General features: G+C 58.9%; 1 protein-coding gene across 19 annotated transcripts in view; it reads right to left on the minus strand.

Moving 5' to 3' along the window:
* Nucleotides 1-21,250, minus strand: part of RBFOX3 (RNA binding fox-1 homolog 3) — a 345,196-nt gene continuing 323,946 nt past the window's right edge. For 13 of the 19 annotated variants that reach the window (XM_074971592.1, XM_074971600.1, XM_074971601.1 and 10 more), the window contains 11 exons: nucleotides 16,687-16,989; nucleotides 14,892-15,029; nucleotides 14,093-14,146; nucleotides 13,050-13,142; nucleotides 10,766-10,826; nucleotides 10,031-10,084; nucleotides 8,175-8,307; nucleotides 6,604-6,643; nucleotides 5,451-5,509; nucleotides 4,513-4,591; nucleotides 2,215-3,219 (listed from right to left, as the gene is read on the minus strand). In XM_074971592.1, the coding sequence (XP_074827693.1) occupies nucleotides 3,175-3,219; nucleotides 4,513-4,591; nucleotides 5,451-5,509; nucleotides 6,604-6,643; nucleotides 8,175-8,307; nucleotides 10,031-10,084; nucleotides 10,766-10,826; nucleotides 13,050-13,142; nucleotides 14,093-14,146; nucleotides 14,892-15,029; nucleotides 16,687-16,989 (1,059 nt within the window). In that variant the 3' untranslated portion in view covers nucleotides 2,215-3,174. Of the gene's footprint in view, nucleotides 1,749-2,214; nucleotides 3,220-4,512; nucleotides 4,592-5,450; nucleotides 5,510-6,603; nucleotides 6,644-8,174; nucleotides 8,308-10,030; nucleotides 10,085-10,765; nucleotides 10,827-13,049; nucleotides 13,143-14,092; nucleotides 14,147-14,891; nucleotides 15,030-16,686; nucleotides 16,990-21,250 lie in introns of those variants that run through there. The other 6 variants (XM_074971587.1, XM_074971586.1, XM_074971589.1 and 3 more) reach the window with 6 other exon arrangements.

Consider the following 21,250-nt stretch of genomic DNA (forward strand, 5'->3'; position numbering starts at 1 on the left):
CTTAATAATAATAATAATCCTCATACTAATACTGTTCAGTCGGCTGATCACACCTTTGAAGCACACAGAATGGGTGGGCGCCAGCCTGCGCTCTGGGGCCGGGGGCCACCAGGGAGGTGACAGCACGGCAAATGGAAGGAGCTTTGTACAGCGGAGTGGGGTGGTGGGGAAGGGGCTATGTACAACGGGAATAGAAAAGGAGGATCTCATGGCTGGAGCCTCAGGAGAGTATGCTGAATATAAAGTGAAGTTTCATGAGATGACAGAGCCATGTTGGGAGACCTGCTGGATCCATCTGGCTCAGCCAGCTGCCTGCCGTCCCAGCAGCCTCGCAAACAGCTCCATGACCCACCCTGACGCCGCGAGGCTGCTGGGGGGAAGCGCCTCTCTGGCCTTTGGCACAACTGGACTGTGCCAGCTGTGGCATGGGGCAGGCTGTGGGTGAGTAGTTGAAAGAAGCTGGCAAGGGCCTGGATGCATCTGGTGTCCTGGCTAGCAGCGCACCCAGCCTTAGAGCCCAGCTGCCCCCACCTGTCTCTGGTTCAGAGCTGGGCTATGCCAGGCAGGGACCTCCTGGCCAGAGCCAGCACTGTCCTCCCCTCACTGCCCAACCGTGCCCAGTGCTTCCCATTCACTGCCCATAGTGACCCTCACGCCGCTGGGCCTCTCCAGCGCCTAGCCAGCTTGGGACTGGGGCTCGAGGCAGGCCTGGCTCTGAGCAGGGACCCTGCAGCCCCACTAAGGGGTGTGCGTGCCCCAGGGATGGCTGGGGCGTGCGGTTGGCTCCCTGCCCCTCAGTGGTGATGGGGTGGCTGAGCCAGCCACTGTGGGATCACATGGCCTCCTCTGGCTCCATGCTGGGGGGCAGGGGCTGAGATGATCCCTGGCATGCCATGTTGTGGCCTAGAGATGCACCCAAGCAGCCCCTTCCCCACTCTGTCTGCCCTGGGTAGGAGAAGGAGCAGGAAGCAGCTCCCGCTTGGCTTTAGCCCCATGGGCTTGTGGGAAGCCGGGAGCGCAGGGCACCGGGGTGATGAAAATGCAAGGGAGCTTCAACCTCCACTTAGCAAACATCCCTGTTAAACCCAGCGGTTCTTCCCCTGCAACACCCAGCAGCCCAGGCAAAGCTGCTGCTGCATCAACGATCCCACCTCTGCTCAGAGAGCCGAGGCCTCACACACTCAACACACCGATGGCCGGCAAGCGCAAAAGCACTGGAGCTCTGAAAACAAAAAGCAAGAATCCTACCCCTGAGGCCAAGTCCCCCAAACCTGCAGGAGGGCGTGGGCTGCTGCGGGGCTGTGCCGCTGGCCCTGGCCTCCACAGCACAGGCGTGGGAGGGCGGAAGGGAAGACACGGTGCCCAGGCCCGGAGCCTTGGGCCTGCAGAGTCCTCGCTCGAGGCTGTCCCAGCACGCCGCACTGCTCTCTCCCTCCCTGCCCTAGGCTGGAAGTGCGAGCAGGCTGTGGAGGGGGAGGGGACCCAAGTCTCCCAACATGGCTGCTGGCCGGGGCAGGGTTGGAGAGGGGCCGCTCTCTGCCCAGCTGGCCCATGGCGCTGTCCGCTTGGTGTGTACTCTCCGTGACGCAGGCGGGTGCAGCGCCTCCTGCTGGACTTGCTTGCTCAGTGCATGTGTGTGGACAGTATGGGACTCGGTTGGTTGGTTGCCTCTTTGTTTTGTTTTTTGTTGCCTTGTTTTTAATTTGTTTTGCCCTTCCTGGTCCCAGAAGGAAACAGCTGTGGTTTCACTACAACACAAACAGAAAGGCAGAACTTTCACTGGAGCCACCTGCAGCCACCCGGGAGCTGAGAGCAGCGCCCAGGGTCAGCCCCACAGCAGGGCCACGGGGCGCAGCCAGGCAGGCGGGGCCGCTGGACACCAGCCCCCCCCCCGACCCCATGGCCATTCTCAGCCCTGGGGCCCCGCTCAGCCACATAGTGTCCCATGTGCCCTGTGCGCATGGCCTGCCCATGCTGGAGCAGCTCAGCAAACACCAGGGGCAGGTGGGGTGGGGCTGGCCCATTAGTGCCTTCCGAAGTGGCTCCAGGATTGTGTAGTGGGTTCTGTTGTCCCCCCAGAAAGGCCCAGGCAGACGGCCGAGCTCACCCCCTGGCTGGGCCTGCACCCCAAGCAGCTCTTCTCTCATTAGGCGGTTTTTGTCCTTTACCCTAGCCTGGCCCACAGAGCAGTCTGGCTCTTGACTCCAGTCTCTCCCCTCTCCCCCCCGTAGTGACTTAAGGGGGTGGATGTGGCTGGGCCAGGGACGACAAGCTAACCCCAGCTGGCCTGTGGCACTAGGGCATCCCATGGCCTGAAACACAGGCTGCCCCCCCAGATGTGACAATGATGATGTGCAGCTCCCCAGAGCCAGGCGCGCATGGGAGGTTCCAAGTCTTGGCCAAAGGCTGTGCAGAGGGATGCAGGTGTTATTCCCCAGTGTAATCTTGGGGTGGGGCCATGCTCATTGCCCCCCGGTCTCAGCTATCCCTGCTAGTGCTAGCTATCCTGCACCCTCCGCCTTGCCCACAGCTCCCGGCCCATTTTGCCAGACAGCCTGTTATCCTAAGGGACAAACCCTCCACTCCTTTCCCTTGTGTGAGCAGTGCCCCGCCCAGGGGCCGTGGCTGTGGTCAGGCGCCTGCACAAGAAGAACAAGCCTGGCCTAGCAGGAGCAGGCTTGCCTGCCAGAGGGTGTGCTGGAGGGAGCTGGGGCAATGAAGAGGCCCAGAGAATGGAAGACTGTGCCAGGCCCAGGTGCGGCTCTGCGCAGGAAGGCAGCTCTCTTGGAATGCCATGGCCTTTGGACTTCACGTGTTCCTGGCAGCGGGGGCAGAGGAGGGGGCTCAGCCCGGGCTCTCTCCCATGGTTTGCTGCTGGTTGTATGTCTAGGGAGAGCAGGACCCGCCCCAGCCCCGCAGCAGGGCAGTGGCCAGGCAACACAGTCAGTTCAGCCAGGGCAGGTCACAGACAGACACAGGTGGGTGAGCAAAGAGACATGAGACACGGGATGAGAGCAGCTTGAGGTAAAAACCTATGGTTCTAGGTAGCGGGCAGAGCCCTGGCCCCTGGCAGGGGTACCGTGTTCTTCCGGGAGGCTCTGCCTTTGCTTAGTTTGGTTTGTTTGGTTTCTAGTGAGCAGTCAGTGTTAGTGTGGTGAGGGGCTGGGTGTCTTGCTAGTAGGGAGTGAAGCGGCTGTACCCTCCTCGGTATAGACTAGCCTGCAACATCAAAGATGAAAGAAAAGCCAATCAGTATTCGAGAGAGGCAAGGCCCATTTTCTTCCCTTTTTTAATGACATCCCACGGGCCTGTCCCTGGAGGACAGGTGGGGCGGAGGCGCCGAGGGGTCCCAGGAGCGGCGCACGCTGCTCCCAGCACTGCCTGGGCTCTGGCTGTTCCCATCAGCTCCGTTTGGGACACTGCGCTCTTTGGGCGCCAGCATGCAGGGCTCCTTCTGGCTGGGGTGGGAAGGGCTGAGTGTGAGAGAGGCTGCAGCCTCCCGTACTCCTGGAGCAGGGCAGGCAGCCCCAGGGCCGCCGATACCTCCTGAGCCCACCGCTGCCTGGGTCGTCCAAGGGGCTGGCGTTAGGCCCCTGCTCTAAGTGCTGCCTGGCTTCCCTCCCCTCTGCTCCACGGAGCGGGGGGACACTTCCTGCAGCCCTATCAGGGCCCCTCCATTCTCCACCGAGCTCCCCGCCCAGGACTGCTGGCAGCGCTGCTCCGACTCTGCACAGGTGCTGCTGCGCGCCCGGCTCTCGGCCCGGGGGCCGCCTGAGTTCCACACTCCTGTCCGGCCAAGCCCCACGCCTTGGGTGTGCAGAGGGGCACTGGCAGGACCCGCCCTGACATGCTGCAGCTCAGGCCTTGGCCAGGGCATTAGGGAGGGTTAAAAAAAGGAAGAAAACGCCTGGTTGGCTTGGAGACCCTGCCCACAAACGGGACTTTTCATCTTTGATGCTGGTTGCAAAGCTAGCTAAACCGCCCCTGCACTGCGCTGTGTGGGACGGTGTATCGTGCCAGGGAGCCGCAGCGGGTGCCAGGCTGCACAGACACATGTGCGCACACGCTCCCTGGCAGGTCGGCTCTCTGCATGCTGGATGTGAGTGTGTGGTGGGCACCAGGGCAAGAGGGGGGCCACAGACCTCCAGCTTCACCCCCCATACAGCGTAGGTAGAAAGGAGTTACTGATCTCTGTGCCACTGTAAGGTAGGTTGGGGGCTCCTGCAGGCTGGGGGGGGGTGTAATGGGTCTCTGTGTGTTGGGGGCTCCCTTGAGGGGGTGGGTGGGGGGACAGGCTGTGTGGGGTCAGACAGAGTCAAGTTTCTCCTGGGCTTTCCCACCAGTGAAATGCTCCCCTGCTGGTCCCCGACAGTCAGACCGTGGCAGGGATGTCCTGCTCCCCGGGCCCATGCAAACTCATTCCAGTCAAGCCGTCCCACTGGGTGTGGTGCCCCCCCCCTCCCCCCGCTGCAGCCAGTGTCAGGGGAATGCAGGGGGCGGGGCAGCTCTTACCATGGTGCCGATGCTGTACGTGGCAGCAGGGCCGATGGTGTGGTGGTATGGGTCCGCAGCTGCGTACACTCTGCCGTAGCTAGGAGCAAACACAGCGGGTGTTAGAAACCAGAGGTTCCCCCTCCCACCCATACAGGTACCTCCCTGCTGAACCCCATGTGAAGGCCATGCCCAGGGGGGTGGGGGAGGCTGGCCCTCCTCTGGGCCATCTGAGGGGCCTATCCCATGGGGAGGGGGTTCTCCCCTCCTCTGGGCCTAGGGATTTGGCTGTAGGAGTGCTGCATTTATCTGATGCTTCTGCCAGCAATGCAGGAGCAGGAAGCAGGTGCTCCGCACTGCAGGGGGCGGCCTGTAGGCGTGATCAGAGGTCTGTCAGTGAGTCACTCCCTCAACCCCTCGGTGTTTCACCAGCCGTCCCGTGGGGTGGCTGGTGCTGTACAGCATGGAGAAACACAGCTGGAGAATGCCTGGCAGCAGGCAGGGAAAAAGGGGGCTGTGGTCTAGTCCCTAGGCCAGCTCTGCTCGCTGCACACTCAGGGCACCTTGTCCCCATTCCCCCCCCCCGCCCCCCCCCCCCAGGGAAGGGACCAGCTGGAGCGCTGCCTCAGGGCCGTGATAGCCGTGATAGGGAGATGCCCAGCTCCTGGCTGAGGGGCCTGTGGGCACGGAGCAGGTTGGTGAGGGCCAGGAAAATGGGTGACCAGGAGCCGCTTTCTGGACGTGGAGGGGGCGCTGGCTGCAATGAGATCAGTTCTGAGCATGTCCCTTCCTCGCCGTGTGCCCTCTCTGGGAGCAGAGGTGACAAGAGTCCCAGGCTCTGTCCCCAGGCCTCTCTCTCCAGGGATGCATGAAAGCTGCTGACACAAGCTCAATGGGCTGGCGGGGAGCCAGGCCACAGGTGCCTCTGGCTGGGCAAGGGTGGCAGAGGAGCGCCTTACCTGTCGCTGTATGCTGCCGCTGCTGGCGGCTGGGCGTATCTGTAGGCTGCGTAACCCCCCTGTGCCAGCAAGAAGAGACATGTCGTCAGGCAGGGAGTGGCAGCCCCAGAGGGCTCCGGGCAGGCCTGGTGGAGCAGCTCCCTTTGAAAGGAGCCCAACCTTCTAGCAGACCCCTGAGGAGGGAGCCTGGCTCCCCTTGGCTGTGCCCAGCAGCTGGTGAGTGGTAGGAGCTTTGGGACCCTGCTAGGAGCCAGGTGTCTGCACCATGAGGCAAATGCCAGGCTCATTAGCATTCCCAGGGGGCTTGCAAACATGTTAACCGGAAACAATTAAATGTCACTTCCCTGATCGCTTTAATGAGGTGTCACATGAGATAAATCCTTCAGCTGCCCGCCTGAGCCAGGGCCAAGGGCTTTTAAATATGGAGGTTAAATGCTGGTGTGATGCACTGTGCTGACACTGTCCGAGAGCATAAATCCAGCGCAGCGCTTGCCTGGCGAGGGGCCCTTGCTCAGGGCCCAGCAGTCAGCACTGTGCCCCCTTCGCCTGCCCTGCACACTGCAGCCCCTGCCCTGTGCCTCTTTCAGCCCGTTCCCCAGCCCTGCTCCTTCCACAGCCCCTGCCCCCTGCAGCCCCCACCCCCTGCAGCGCTTCTTCCGCAGCCCCTGCTCTGCTCTGCTCCTAGAAGCCTGGCCTCCATCCAGGCACCTCTTTTATCCCCTACATCTCTTCTCACTCCGGAAACCTTCTTCTAATGGCTGGGAATTCAACTCTGGCAACACCAGCTTGTCTGGCATGTATTGTCTAGAGTAGCGAGATCACAGTTCTCAGTTGGATCATGGCTCATGAGACAGTCTATAACATTCTGCACGTTTTCTGTAAAGTTCCTCACTTTGCAGAATACAGGACAATAGAGAGAAATGAAAACCACCATCAGAACCACAGCTTCATTCAGCGCCAAGCGGCGGGGAATGCCCAGCTGTGTACTCCCAGCTGCGACCAGCAGGGCACAGTGCAGGCCCCAGGGCCATCCCTACGTCTTCTCAGCCCCACCCCGCGTTGTGGCGGGATTCAATCCAATCCGCCTCTGCTTCCTTTGGCATCAGCAAGGAAACGTGAAACACAACATCCAGGAGGAGTGAGCAGCACTTACGTAAATTTCAGCGCCATAGAATCCATCCTGATAAACGACCCTGCAAACAGTCCAAAGAGACAGGCTGTACGTCAGAGGGCAAGCCTGGAAGCTGCCAGCGCCATGGTGGGTGGGGAGTGGCCAGGCTATTTGAAGGTGGGTTTATTGTTTGGTTGTGGGCCAGACCCGTCTCCCCATCCTGGCTTGCAGTTGGGTGTCAGATGACGCTCTGGAGTTCCTGGGTGGCAGTCTGGTCCCAGCCATGCTGAGATTAGTCTGGGTTGCTCCAGGCTGGCCTGCGTGTACCTGCACTTAAACTGCAGCCACATCTGCCCGTGTGGATGCTCAGGTGCCAACAGGGCTGAAAGCAGGGAGAAGCTGGGGGAGGAGAGTGACACCTCACAAAAGCTGAGGAGGAACAAGTGCTCTTGAGGAAATGAGATTGCAGCCACTTCCTCTGGGGGCTGCTCTGTGCTGTCCCAGCTGAAAGTATGCAGGAGCCCATGGCATCAGAGGGTTGGTACCCAACTACAGAGAGAGGGTATAAAGCCTGCATGGAACTTGGAGGGAGAAGACAAGAGTGTGGCGTAGGCACAGGAAGTCAGTCTGTGTGCACATGGCTGGAATGCTTGCCGCAGTTACAGCATATCTGCACATAGCTCTCTTAATGTAGAGCCAGTTCAGTTTTAGAAACCTGGAGTCTGTGACGCTGGCAGGCCAGATGCCAGCTCTTGCCCAAGCTACAGGCATTAACGAAGAACTGACAACCTTGTTGCTGGAGACCAGACCAGGTCACCTGGATGTTAGCTTTGCTCAAAGTAGGTATTACTCTTTTAAGAATGTATTTAGTGTTTAGACCCCAACTGATTTGGGCTAAGTGACCGGTCTCTTGGGATTGGAAGCAACCTGAATGTCGGGTGATTTGTGGTGTAGGTGACCATTTATCACTAAGTCCAGTTTATCTGGGTGGCAAGGTGGACTGGAGAATCTGAGGGGACTGTCTGTGATTACACGGTGAGACGGTTACAGTGACCCAGGAGCTCATGTTTGTTACTGGCTTGGTGAAATCTAGTGACAGAACACACCTCCAGCCTGGGGTGTCTGTCCTGAGGCCGGCACTTACGGCTGTGAGCTGCTCCAGACAGCGGGACAAAGTCCTCTCCTGTGATTACCCCGCACCTGGGGCATGAAACCGGGGGAGGGCTATTTCTAGGGATAAACCCTGCCTCCCCAGGAGACACCAAGAGATGGAAGGAGTCAAGGAACCTTCAAAGAGCTCGACTCAGAACAGTGCCACCTCCGCTGAGCTGTACCCCACATGCCGGGTCTGCTCTCCCACCCCAGGCTGCACATGTGGGGTACATAAATCTGAACACAGAGACCCCAGTTCCATGGAAGGGTGTTGGGCCTCCCCAGCCGCGCAGGGACAACAGGCCTACAGCCTCCCAATTTTCAGCTGAGTTGCACGAAGTGCTGGGAAAAGCAGCCCCTCTCCTTCAAGTCCATCTCCCAAGAAAGGGGGAAAGCTGCTGCCTGCCCCAGACCCCAGGGCCCCACTGGTTCCAGGAAGCTTGGCTCCCTGGGATACTCACGCGCCATAGGTGGGGATAGGTGGAGGTGGGGGTGCGGCACGGAACGTGTTGTACACAGCACGCCCCCGGCCCCGTAGGTGCGCCCCTCGGTATGCCACAGCTGTCCCCGTGGCTGGGTAAGGGAACCCTGTTACTGAAGGCAAGAGAGAGAGACATGAGCATCCCAGAGCAGCTCTCCGGCTAGCGCCTGCCCATGAACCATCCTGAGAGAGATGGAAGGGCCCCTCCTGCGCGGCACTCGCCCACCTCAGCAGCACTTCTTGCTCCGAAGTAGGGACTTGCTGCCTGCTGCCATGGGGCACTACCATTGGGAGAACCCACTGTCACCAAGCACAGAGCCCTGCTTACTGCCATGAGGCACGTGGGTACTCCCAGGGGGTTTATGAGCCCTGTCCACTGCCACAGGGTGTTACTCACTGTGACGCTGTACTTTATATGATTTTATAAAAATATGCTAATGAGTGTGAATATAATGTAATTGGAATATGCTTCATGCAAAAGGTCTCTTGTAAGGTATCATTACAAAGCTTATAATCTACTGAGTGTGATCATCCTATTTGTATAAATGTATCACTCTTGTATCTGAAACTAGAAATATGAAATATAACTCTGAGGTCCTATTGTAATTATGCAAAGTGTGGGACATTAATGGTGGTTTGGAATCTTAATGGCTCCCATTAACCAGGACAATTACCTGTAGATGGCTCTGTTTACTTGTAAGTCTTTCTGTATACCTGTAGGCTGGCAAGTGGTTAATGAAGTCTTACAGTGACATGTGATCATGTCACCTGAACTGGAATCCAGCTTTAACCTGGTACTTTTCCATTGAGAAGGAGGGGGTGGGAACCCAGAGGGACAAAGGATTCCGGCCTTATGCAAAAGATATATAAGGGGGTGGCACAGAACAAAGGGGGGGCATCATGACAAATCCCCTAGCTACCACCTGAGCTGGAACAAGGGCTGCACCAGGGGAAAGGATTGTGCCCAGACTAGGAAGGCATCCAGTCTGTGAAAGAAACTTATTGAAACATCTCTGAGGGTGCGATTTAATCTGTATTCAGTTTTATTACTGTACTAGACTTAGACTTGCGTGTTTTATTTTATTTTGCTTGGTAATTCACTTTGTTCTGTCTGTTATTACTTGGAACCACTTAAATCCTGCTTTCTGTATTTAATAAAATCACTTTTTACTTATTAATTAACCCAGAGTATGTATTAATACCTGGGGGGGGGGGGGCAAACAGCTGTGCATACCTCTCTATCAGTGTTATAGAGGGCGAACAATTTATGAGTTTACCCTGTATAAGCTTTACAGAGGGTAAAATGGATTTATTTAGGGTTTAGACCCCATTGGGAGTTGAGCATCTGAGTGTTAAAGACAGGAACACTTCTTAAGTTGCTTTCAGTTAAGTCTGCAGCTTTGGGGTACGTGGTTCAGACCCTGGGTCTGTGTTGGAGCAGACTGGTGTGTCTGGCTCAGCAAGACAGGGTGCTGGAGTCCAAAGCTGGCAGGGAAAGCAGGGGCAGAGGTAGTCTTGGCACATGAGTTGGCAGCCCCAAGGGGGTTTCTGTGATCCAACCCATCGCACTCACCACCACAAGGCACATGGACATTGGCATGGAAACCTACCTACCTATCACCATGGGGCACATGGGCACTGCCCAGCATCAGGGCTGGGGCCTGGCTTCAGCATTATTGATGGCTGGTGCTAACTGCGGTTGTAACCCGCCACCTGAGAGAGAGGCTGGCATGAGAGCAGGCCCAAGGGCAATCAGAGTCATGCGGGCTCCTTCTGTGGCAAGTGGGACGTGAAGCAACCCTTCTGCCAAAGGGACTGACCTGATCCAGACTTTACCTGCATAGAATTCAGGACTGTAGACAGCTCCCACCACCGGGTTCAGCTTCCAGCCTGCCACACAAACAGCGAGCCAGTGAGACCCCCCGCAGGGGGAATCCAGAGAGCAACAAGCCGAGATTTCTCCGCCGTCCCTGCCACAGCACCCCCACCCTCCTCCATGGGGAGACAGCCTGCAGGAGGCCTGTGGGACCGGCTGCCTCCGAGCCCACCCCAGGGAGGCCCAGCTGCTGGGAAACACTCTCCATGTTTCCCAGTGCAAACTGCGGCCATGGCAGGGGACCCCTACTGCAAGGGGGGGAGCTGGACATAATGTAGCAAATGTCTCAGGAAAGCACGGAGAGGAGTCGCTGAGCCTTTTACCCCTAGAGGCCAGGGTCCCACTCCACTCCTACCATGGAGCGCAGCGCTTGCCCCAGATGCTCAGTGCAGCCCTTTACCCTGGGACTAACACCCTCCTTCCTGGGGTCCTCTGGGCAGAGATGCTGACGGGACTGGGGGGCTGGCCTGAGCCAGAGGAGCTGGGACTTGTGGGCCTGGCTCTTGCTTGTTGCCGGGAATTTCAGAGGGGCCATCTGACCCACACGGCCTCAGGCCCTAGGAGCAGGAAGAATAAAAGCCCCAAACCCCACACCATGCTCCCAATGCTTGTGCTCCCAGGCCCCAAGGGAAGCTCCCCACAGCTGCTCACACTGCTGAGCCCACCCCTGCTGCCCCACATCCTCCAGCCCTTACCATTGATGTAGGGATTTGCAGTCTTTTTGTTCGTCATGACTCGGGCTGTGGCGTTATTCACCTGCAGAAGAGAGGGCACAGGACAGATCGCTGTCTGCACCCAGAGACGCTGCAGCCCCAGGGGCCTGCTCCGCTGCATTTATGTGGAGTTCTTCCAGCCTGGGGCTGGGGGCAATGTCAGTGACATGATCACCAGGCCAGACAGTGTCGGGGGACACAGGGCTGGAGTCCCGTAGCACTGCCACACTGCCTGGTACCCCAGGGACCTGCACACAGCTCTACTCTGCCCTGCAATTCTGACTCCCCCTGGGCTCCCGCTGCACCATGATCTGGACCCACAGCTCCTGCACCTGCTGTTCCAGTCCAGGGCTCCCATCCTGCAGTGCCCCTGCTACTCCAGCCCTGGCTCCCCAACCCCAGCTCTGCTGGTGATCCTCAGTCCTGACCTGCAGCCCCTGGGGTAACCGATACCTGGTCCTGAGGCCTCGAGAGCTTACACTGCAGATAGCAGCCAGCTCCCTTCGGACCCACATCCAGAGCCGAGCCCCAGCTTGCAGAAGCTGAGTTTGACAAGGTGCTGTGTGCTGAGCAGGCTGCCTTGGCACTTCCTTGGCCTGCTACAAGCTCATTTCAGCATTGGGGGCTGTACAGGGGACACGGGCATGAGGCAGTGGGAGGAGAGGCCTGTGCTAGGCTCACTGCCTGGCCAGTGCGAGTGGCAAAGCCTGGAAGGATTGCTGAACTGCACGTGTGGAGAGGAGGAAGCCTCCTGTTTTACACCACTCAGAGGGGCCTTGGGAAGGGACAGGTCTGCACTGGAGCGGGGCAGGGGACAATTTTGGTGCCCATGAATGGGAGGGTCCAACAGTCCTTGTCAGAGCCAGGCAACATGCAGTAGCAGACTGTGCACATTGACCACCCAGCTGTCGGTGCCCCTCAGTCCCGACCCACAGATCCCCAGTTACACCGGTCCTGGCCCCCCCCAGCTGTCGGTGCCCCTCAGTCCCGACCCGCAGATCCCCAGTTACACCGGTCCTGGCCCTCCCCAGCTGTCGGTGCCCCTCAGTCCCGACCCGCAGATCCCCAGTTACACCGGTCCTGCCCCCATCCAGCTGTCGGTGCCCCTCAGTCCCGACCCGCAGATCCCCAGTTACACCGGTCCTGGCCCCCCCCAGCTGTCGGTGCCCCTCAGTCCCGACCCGCAGATCCCCAGTTACACCGGTCCTGCCCCCCCCAGCTGTCGGTGCCCCTCAGTCCCGACCTGCAGATCCCCAGTTACACCGGTCCTGCCCCCCCCAGCTGTCGGTGCCCCTCAGTCCCGACCTGCAGATCCCCAGTTACACCGGTCCTGGCCCCCCCAGCTGTCGGTGCCCCTCAGTCCCGACTCGCAGATCCCCAGTTACACCAGTCCTGGGCCCCCCCAGCTCTGCTGATGCTGTTCAGTTTTCACCCATGGCAGCTCCCACTCTGCCATTTTTGTAGTGTTGACTCCTCACTGCTGACCTGTGGCATCTCTTGGTATCTCAGACCTACCCCCTGCTTCCCCAGCGCTGACCGTGTCCCTCTGTCCTGTCCTGCAGACCCCAGAGCTAATGCAGCCGACTGGCTGCTCTTTGGTGCCGACCAACAATCCCTGGGAGGGGAGCATGAAAGGGACCCTCACGCTCAGTTCACTGGTGAACTTCAGTCAAGTTGGAGCTGTGCTCCCCAGAGCTGAGGCTTGGCATGCTGGCCTTCAGTGCTCCCTCCAACTCCCCCCAGAACTCCCTGGGGTCCAGCCCTCACCTGCCCTCCTGCTCCTGTGCCATTTGCTTCAGGCGATAAGCTCTCCTCCTAGCCCCAGTGCAAGGCACCACTAGCCAAGGACATGCGCTGGCACTCAGCAAACATTCCACCATCAGCACCACAAGGAGGAGAACATGCATGATGGGGACTCCGCTCTGGGCCAGACTCTGGCATGGCCAGGGGCCAGGTGGCAGGGACCTGGGCCAGTTAATGCTGGGCGGAGCAGGCACTGAGAGGGAAGGAAGCCAGCAAAGCCCACTCCCCTGCTGAACCGCTCCACGGTCCCTGGGCAGGGCCTGGATTTCCCTCTGTGCCAGCTGGCTCAAAGGAACAGGACAGGTGAAAGCAGGGCTGAACGCACAAGGCATGCGATATGACTGGGACCCCCGCAGTCCCCGGGAAGGGCGTGTGCAAGGCAAGCAGCCTGGGGGCAGGGGAGGCCCAGGCACCCGCGTGGGTGACACACAGCAGGCAATGGCAGTCACACTTATCTGAGCACCTCAATTTTCCGTCCCTCTACGATTGTGCCATTCAGCTTCTCTCGTGCCCGGTCGGCATCTGTGCTAGTTTCAAAAGTTACAAACCCAAAACCCTGTGAGCAGAGGAGAAACGGGGAGGGAGAGAGCGAGAGCGAGAGAGAAGGGGAATGGGGACAGAGAGAGCAGGTGAATCAGGAGAGCTGGCACAGGAGGCTCAGGCAGTGTGTTCAGGGCCAGATCCTGCGTGGAGAGAGCGAGAGGGATCCTGTCCGGGGCCACCCCCAAGTCACCCCAGTAATGGGGAGAGGGGAACAGAGAAGCAGTGAAGATCCAAAAGAAACATCCACACACACAGGGACATGGGCTGCCCTGTACTAGTGTGGGACGGAGGGACTGAGCTGCCCATCCCCTCAGTGTGGGACGGAGGGACTGAGCTGCCCACCCCCTCAGTGTGGGACGGAGGGACCGAGCCACCCCCCTCAGTGTGGGACGGAGGGACTGAACTGCCCACCCCATGCTGTCCACTCTCCATCATGGGACAGAAGGACCAAGCCGTGGTTCCCCTCCTGCCTGGCATGGGACAGAGAGACCAAGCTGTTCCCCCCCGTGTTTTCCCTATTACAGGATAAAGGGACCGAGCCATCGTGTCCCGCCGGCACGGGACAGAGGGACCGAGCCACCCCCCAGTGAAATCCCTTCTGCTCAGATGAGGGTGAACAGTGGCTGCTCCCCTCTGGTAAGGGGCTGGCATTAGGCCAGTGCCCTTTGTCCCCATGGCTGTGGTCTGAGCTGCGGCCAGTTGGGAGGCACCTGAGTGCAGGTGAGAGGCAGGGGACTGGAGTGTGGGGCAGGCCCCTGGCCGCAGAGAGGGAGGGAGCGGGAGAGAGAAGCAGCAGCACACAGACAGCTGGGCAGGACAGGAGTGAGTCAGGAAGAGCAGGGAAGACGAGCCCCTGAGTCCCTCCCTGAGTGGAGCCTTCGCCAGGAGAAACGCACATGTCACAGGTCAGCCTGGCCTGCTCCCGGGGCTGCTGTAATGACGCCGGCCTCAGGCAGCACCCACCTTGGAGCCCCGCTCATTGAAAATAATCTCCACATCGAGGATCTTCCCGAATTGCTGCAATCAGAGAGAGCAGAGGGGTGAGAAGAGTGCCCGGGCTCTGCAGAGGGGCCTGCCTCGTCCCCAACCCCCAGGCGCACGGGGCACAGGTCTGCTGCAAATCTCCCGCCCGCGGAGCAGCCAAGGGGCCCACCCTGCACAGCGCTACCCATGTTCACACAGGCTGAGCTGAGCCCCAAGCGATGGGACTGCCAACTTAATGCTCTGCTGTGCAGCCCTTCAAGGAGAGCCCTGGGGGCCCAGCTAACCTGCCAGGCCAGAGCTCCAGAGCCTTGGGAGCCCAGCTAACCTGTCTGGCCGGGCCGGAGCTCCAGAGCCCTGGGGGCTCCAGCTAACCTGCCAGGCCGGAGCTCCAGAGCCCTGGGGGCCCCAGCTAAGCTGCCGGGCCGGAGCTCCAGAGCCCTGGGGGCCCCAGCTAAGCTGCCGGGCCAGAGCTCCAGAGCCCTGGGGGCCCCAGCTAACCTGCCGGGCCGGAGCTCCAGAGCCCTGGGGGCCCCAGTTAACCTGCCAGGCCAGGCCAGGAATGAGAGGCTCCCAGTCAGTCTGCCGGGAGGTAGCAGCCTGGGATATGCCCTGGGGAAAGGGGGAGAGCCTGGCATACGAACAAGAGATGAGATAAGGTGAGCACTTGGACACTGTTAGGATCCATTAGTTCTATGTTTGCAATGTCAAGTCCCCTGCCCTGCCTCTTCCTGGGCCCACTGGGGACGACGGGGCTGGTGCACACACTGGCCATACACACCCCGAACATTTGCCGCAGATCTGGATCCCGGAACCGGAAGGGGATGTTGGAGACGTGTAACCTCTTGGGCTGCTGCTTGTCTGAGTTCTCTGAGGAATGGAGCTGTTGGCTCTCTGTCTGTGCGGCTTCATCTGTCTGCTGGAAAAAAGGACCCCAAAACCATCAGCCCACTGCAGCACTCGTGCTGGGAAGGGGACATGCCGCCAAGGGCCAGTGCCCCCAAGGAGCCCCATGCAGCATCACTAACCCCCTACCTGGCATTATGGTCTGAGCCAGGCCCTTCCTGCTGCAGTGTCTGATCCCCAGACAGGGCGTGCGAGGGAGAGGGGGTGAACGAGCTCCTCCCACTGCGGGGGTGGAGACCTCTCGTGAAAAGTGCAGGGCGAAGCTGTGCCTGACCCCAGGGAGAAGAGCTGGCCTGGCGCTGCAGAGAGGCCTGCCAGAGGGTCCGCACTGGCACTACTGTAAAATGGACCCAGGGATCAAAGCCCTAACAGTCTGTGGCCCCCTCCCACAGCCCCCCGGGCTCCATCTCCTTTTACACTTTGGCAGCACATGTCTAGCTTGTCGCCAACACAGCCCCACTAGACTGAATTAAGTGAGGGTGTGCAAGTTTGTGCATGTGTATGTGCAAGAGAGTTATGTGAGAGGGTGAGTGTGCAAGTGTGAGTGCGTGCAAGGTGAATGGGGATGTGTATGTGCAGTGTGTGTGGGGATGAGTGTGCACATGTGCAGTGTGGATAAGTGTGCACGCATGTGTGCAGAATGCAGATGAGTGTGCATGTGTGCAGCATAAGTTTAAATGAGTGTGTGCAATGTGCGTGTGGATGAGTGCATGCGTGCAGCGTGAGTGTGGACAAGTGTGTGTGTACGCAGCGTGCATGTGGATGAGCGTTTGCATGTGCAGCGTGCACGTGCAGTGTGCACATGGACATGCGTGTGTGCATGCAGTGCGTGTGGATGAGTGTGCGTGCACAGTGTGCATGGACGAGCATGCGTGCAGTGTGCATGTGGACGAGTGTGCGTGTGTGCAGCGTGAGCATGGATGAGCGTGCATGCCTGTGCAGTGAGAGTGTGGACAAGCGTGCGTGCGTGTGGAGGGAAGGCCAGGGAGCGGGCCCAGCTGTGCTGTGTGGTGCGACGGGTGCGGGCTGGCACTCGCTGACGGGGGCTGGCTGGGAAGTGAGAGCTCAGCACTTTCCGCTTGGAGCTGCATTACAACCACCTAATTGAAGCTATCTGATTGGACAGGAGCCAAGCAGGTACATTACAAGTGATTAGAAATGACAGGGGAGCCCGTAAACTGGGAGAGGAACTGGCAACCGCAAACTGCCGCTGCCCGTGCTGTGGGCACAGCAGCCCCCAGGGGTGCTGGAGCTGCAGGCTCAGCCTATGGCTCTCCCTTTGTAGCCACAGGTTGCTCAGCTCTGGGGCAGAGGCCTAGACTTGGGACTGAGAGCCTAGGCTAACGCTGGGAACGGTGGGGGGCAGGGGCTGCGTGACCCACCTGCCTCCTGGTGGGCAAGGCTGTTCTTCCAGCCTGGGACCTTACTGACAACTCTACCAGGCCCCTCAGTCCTGACCCACAGCCCCTGCTGCCAAGCAGGTGACTCCAGGATTCCCCAGGTCACTGTTTCATACACACATTCTCAGGGCACTTGCTACCATCTCGCCCCCTCCCCCACGCTGGCGTATCGCCCTGCCTCCCAAGAGACACCGACGGCACTGGCCCCAAGCGCCAGCCTGTGGCCAAAGGACCCTGAATCCCTTCGTGGCTCATCACTGCTCCTCTCACCTGAAAAGCCCCGCTGCCCACCCGGGGCTCCATGGGGGCTCTTACCGATACCGTCTGCGTCCCTGCTATGGACTGCGTGCCGGCGTCGGTGCCCGGCTGCTCCGCGTGGCTCTGTGCTGGTGTGTAGAGGGTCATGGCGTGCTCCGGTACCGTGCTCTGCCCTGAGTAATCCTGTGTGGGGTGAGGGTGCGGGTGCGGGGGTGCGTACTCTGCAGGGATTCCATTCTGGGGAGGCGGAGGATACTGGGCTGGGGGGTAGGGCTGAGCCATCGCTTCAGGAGGAGCCGTGGCGTCCTGATTACCCTGCAGAGACAGAAGAAGGCTGCTGACTGTCCAGCCCCATGCAGAGCCTGAGAAGTCCTCGGAGCAAGCAAGTGGGGCCCCCCCAGGTGGTGAGACCAGGAGACCCAAGGGTTGGAGGCCATACCGTCCACAGGCCAAAGCAGGGACCCCACTGGAGACAGGTGTTTGCAGGGGTTTGTAACTCTATTGACAGGACCCTAGGAATGGGCAGAGAGGTCAGACCTGTATGCACGCATGTCCAGTCCCTTGGGGTGAGCTCCCCACAGGGAAATGGCTGGCTCACGCCCTGCAGCAGGAGGGCTCATGGCCCGTTGTCCTCTCATAGGGAACCCTGGCTGTAGAAATGTCTGAGTGGAACAGCCATCCTGATCTCAGGCTGGCAAAGGTACCAGATGGATGGCTGCCAACTATTGCCAGGACAGATGCAGCCTGAACCAGTCCGTGTGCCTCAGGCCTGATGGACAGGGACCAGCCAACATACTGCCCTCCCAGATTCCACCTGCCACGCACTTTGGGCCACACCAAACCACATCCAAACACACCAGGGAAGATACAGCTACTTGATGCACAAGTGGAAACTCAAAGACTCCCCTTCATGTGACTGTGGTGAGAACAGCCAAGCCACTGAACACAGCAGAACTAGGGCTGGCTCTAGGTTTTTTGCCGCCCCAAGCAAAAAAATCCCTCCCCCCGCCTTTTTTTTTTGCCTTTTACACGTTTGCACTTTGCAATGTTTTTTTGTTTTGTTTTGGGTTTTTTTTAACTGTTTAAAATTTAAAAAAAATGAAAACAGAATCTGTAGTTAGTGAAATAAAACAATTTCCTACTAGTGTACTCATTTAATTTTAGCAAAATCACAATTACAAACAATTTGGGTTCAACTATGCACTGTAATAACCTTAGTGTCTTCCGGTGCGCCCAGTTTCTCATAAATTAAAAGAATTTATATGAATTGAATGTTTCTGGGTTTATACGTGCGTCCTCTTTTAATAATTCAGTGACATCTACATTTTTCGCAATGGTCCTTTCAACTGAAATTAATCCGAGTCCTGACAGACGATTTTGAGACATGGTGGACTCAAATAATTTTTTAGTAATTTCAGTTTTGAGACACTGCGCTCACCAGAAGCCCCTGTTTAAAGAATGTGTAATGCTATAGCAGCGTTTGGAGTGAGGTGCTCGGGGCTGTACATCCCGCCCGTGGGCCCCCAGCCTCACCCCAGCAGAGGGGACAGTAACCGACAGAGCGGCTGGGGGGCGGGTCAGCCGCAGGGAGGGGGCAGACCAGGGGCACCCACCCAGCACCGAGCCGCGCGGGGCAGCGGGTCCCTTATCGGCCAAGGGTCTTGCCCCGATCCTGGGCTCCCCTCCACTCGACTCCAGCTCCTCCGTTGCTTGTGACACGTGCGGCAGGGACGGGCAGGAGGGAGAAGCCGCATCGCCCCGCTCCCATGGTGGCGGGGGGCCAGGGCAGGAGCGCCCCTGGGCCAGGACCCCGCACTGAGCCCGCCGCCCCACCCCACGCAGGGGCTCACTGGTTGTCTGAGCGGGGCCGGGGGAAAAAAAGGATGGCTGGAAGGCCGCCCCTGGAAATGTGCCACCCCAAGCCCGTGCTTGCTGTGCTGGTGCCTAGAGCGGATTCAGAGGTGAACTGGACAATGTTCACAGTGTCACAGAAGAGGCCTTGAAATGGCTTGTGAACCTACTGCTGCATCTATAGAGCATTGCTCTGCAGAGCTCTGGTCTGTGTCTCCTTTGCTCCATCAGCCCTCAGGCCCCTGCTTTCCTGAGCCAGCAGTGGGGCAGCACTGGGAACTGGACTCACCAGGGGCCACTGAATAGGGGGCGAGTGGTGACCCCCGAGCTTTGGTGCAACTCTGAATCTGGCAAGGTCAGCAGCCCCTGCTCCTACTGTGCAGGGATCCTCAGAGAAGAACGTCTGGACATTCCGGAAAGAGAAACTAGGGCAGGCTTCAACTTGGAGAACAGCAAGGGAGCAAGCCCAGCCGCTCTGGCATCATTGTTCCAAAGAGGATTGCAGAGCATCATTATTCATGATTAGCAAACACACTGCCAGGTGAGTCAGGCCCACGGGGGTGGGGAGAAAAGGGTGGAAAAGAGGAGAGGAGAGCCAGTGTAATGGAGCAGAGCAGGGAGGGGAGGAAAGGGGAAAGAGGCCTAGGTAGAGGTGTGAAATGTCAAATGGCATCTATCACCGAGTCCCCGGGCAATGCTCCGGAGCTGCTCCCTACGAAGCCAGTCAGGACTCTGGGGAAGTCTCCTCTCTGGGAGCAGCCTGTCTGCAGGACACACAGCTCACCCGGCTTCCATCTTCCTGGGTCTGACCTCGGAGCATTCAGCCTCCTCTGCCCCTCCGTGCGCTTCCTGCAGTGAGTCCGCCCAGGCGGGGTCCTGAGGAAGCCAGAAGGTCCTGCCCCCCAGCTTTGCAGTCAGACGGGACTCTCAGCCAGCCAGTAAAACAGAAGGTTTATTAGACGACAGGAACATGATCTAACACAGAGCTTGTAGGTGCAGAGAACAGGACCCCTCAGCTGGGTCCATTTTGGGGGGCGGTGAGCCAGACAACCATGTCTGCACTTCACTCCATGTCCCCAGCTAGCCCCAAACTGAAAACTCTCTCCAGCCCCTCCTCCTCTGGGCTTTGTCCCTTTCCCGGGCCGGGAGGTCACCGGATTCCTTTGTTCTCCAAACCTTTAGCTCTCACCTTGCAGGGGGGATGGGCCCAGGCCATCAGTTGCCAAGAAACAGGGTGTCGGCCATTCTCTGTGTCCAGACCCCTGCACACCCCTGCCCTCTAGGGCTCTGCAACGATCATACACCCTTATCCCACCCCCTAGATACTTAAGAACTGCCTAGGGGAAACTGAGGCACCCCCCCAATATTCAGAGAAAACATTAAGAACAGTCCCACTTCGTCACAGCATCTTAGCACGCAAGGCAGATATCAAAGAACTGATTAACCCCTTTGCTTTAACTTACCCAATTTACCCTCTTTCCTGGGGCAGGCAGGGGAAATTCCCCCTGTCCTGTGGGGTCAGGGCTGAAAGCCAGAGACGGGGCCAAGCCTAGCCCCAAAACACTCAGTCACTGACCATGAGGGGATGTGAGGCTGGAGGAGGGCGTGGGAGAAGGCGTGCTGAGAGTGATAGGCAGGGGGCACCAGGCTGACCCCAGGGAGAGCGAATGGAGGAGGACCCAGTGCTAAGTGCCAGCCCTGGGGGTGCGCTTCCCTTGCTGCTCTTGGAGGGTGGGTGTGTCTGTCATTGGGGAATCCTCTACCTGGGGTGGAGTCCTCCCAGGGCAGGGGGCTCTGTTGAAGTAGCCCTCCCTGCACCCAGGGCCAGCTGGGGCCCTCCTGTGCAGGCTGCACTGGGGCAGGGCTCCACAGCTCTCCCTGCCTGGGCTCGTCCTGGGCCCTAGGATAGGGTGCGGGTCCTGTGGTGCCTGCCTAGCTGTAACATATCGGGAAACATAAATAAATGCAGCAGTGTGACGAAGCGGGACTGTTCTTAATGTTTCCGCTGAATAGTGTGGGGGTGCCTCAGTTTCCCCTAGGCACTTCTGAAGTATCTAGGTGGTGGGATAAGGGTGTATGATCATTGCAGAGCCCTAGAGAGCAGGTGTGTGCAGGGGTCTGGACAAAGAGGATGGCCAATACCCTGTTTCCTGGCAACTGATGGCCTGGGCCCTTCCTCCCTGCAAGGTGAGAGCTAAAGGGTTGGAGAACAAAGGAATCCGGTGACCTCCTGGCCTGGCACAGGGACAAAGCCCAGAGGAGGAGGGGCTGGAGGGAGTTTCAATTTAGGGCTAGCTGGGGACATGGAGTGAAGGGCAGACGTGGTTGTCTGGCTCATTGCCCCTCAAAATGGACCCAGCTGAGGGGTCCTGTTCTCTGCACCTACAAGCTCTGCGTTAGATCGTGTTCCTGTCATCTAATAAACCTTCTGTTTTACTGGCTGGCTGAGAGTCCTGTCTGACTGCGGAGTTGGGGGGCAGGACCCTCTGGCTTCCCCAGGACCCCACCTGGGCGGACTCGCTGCGGGAAGCGCACGGAGGGGCAGAGGATGCTGAATGCTCCGAGGTCAGACCCAGGAAGGGGGAAGCTGTGTGAGCTTCTTGCCCTGCAGACAGGCTGCTCCCAGAGAGGAGACTTCCCCAGAGTCCTGACTGGCTTCGTGGGGAGCAGTTCCAGAGCATCGCCCAGGGACTCCGTGACAAGCAGTCACTGAGAGAGAGAGAGA

Source organism: Natator depressus, chromosome 14 (genome assembly GCF_965152275.1).
Source record: "Natator depressus isolate rNatDep1 chromosome 14, rNatDep2.hap1, whole genome shotgun sequence".
In the NCBI taxonomy this organism is placed as follows: Eukaryota; Metazoa; Chordata; order Testudines; family Cheloniidae; genus Natator; species Natator depressus.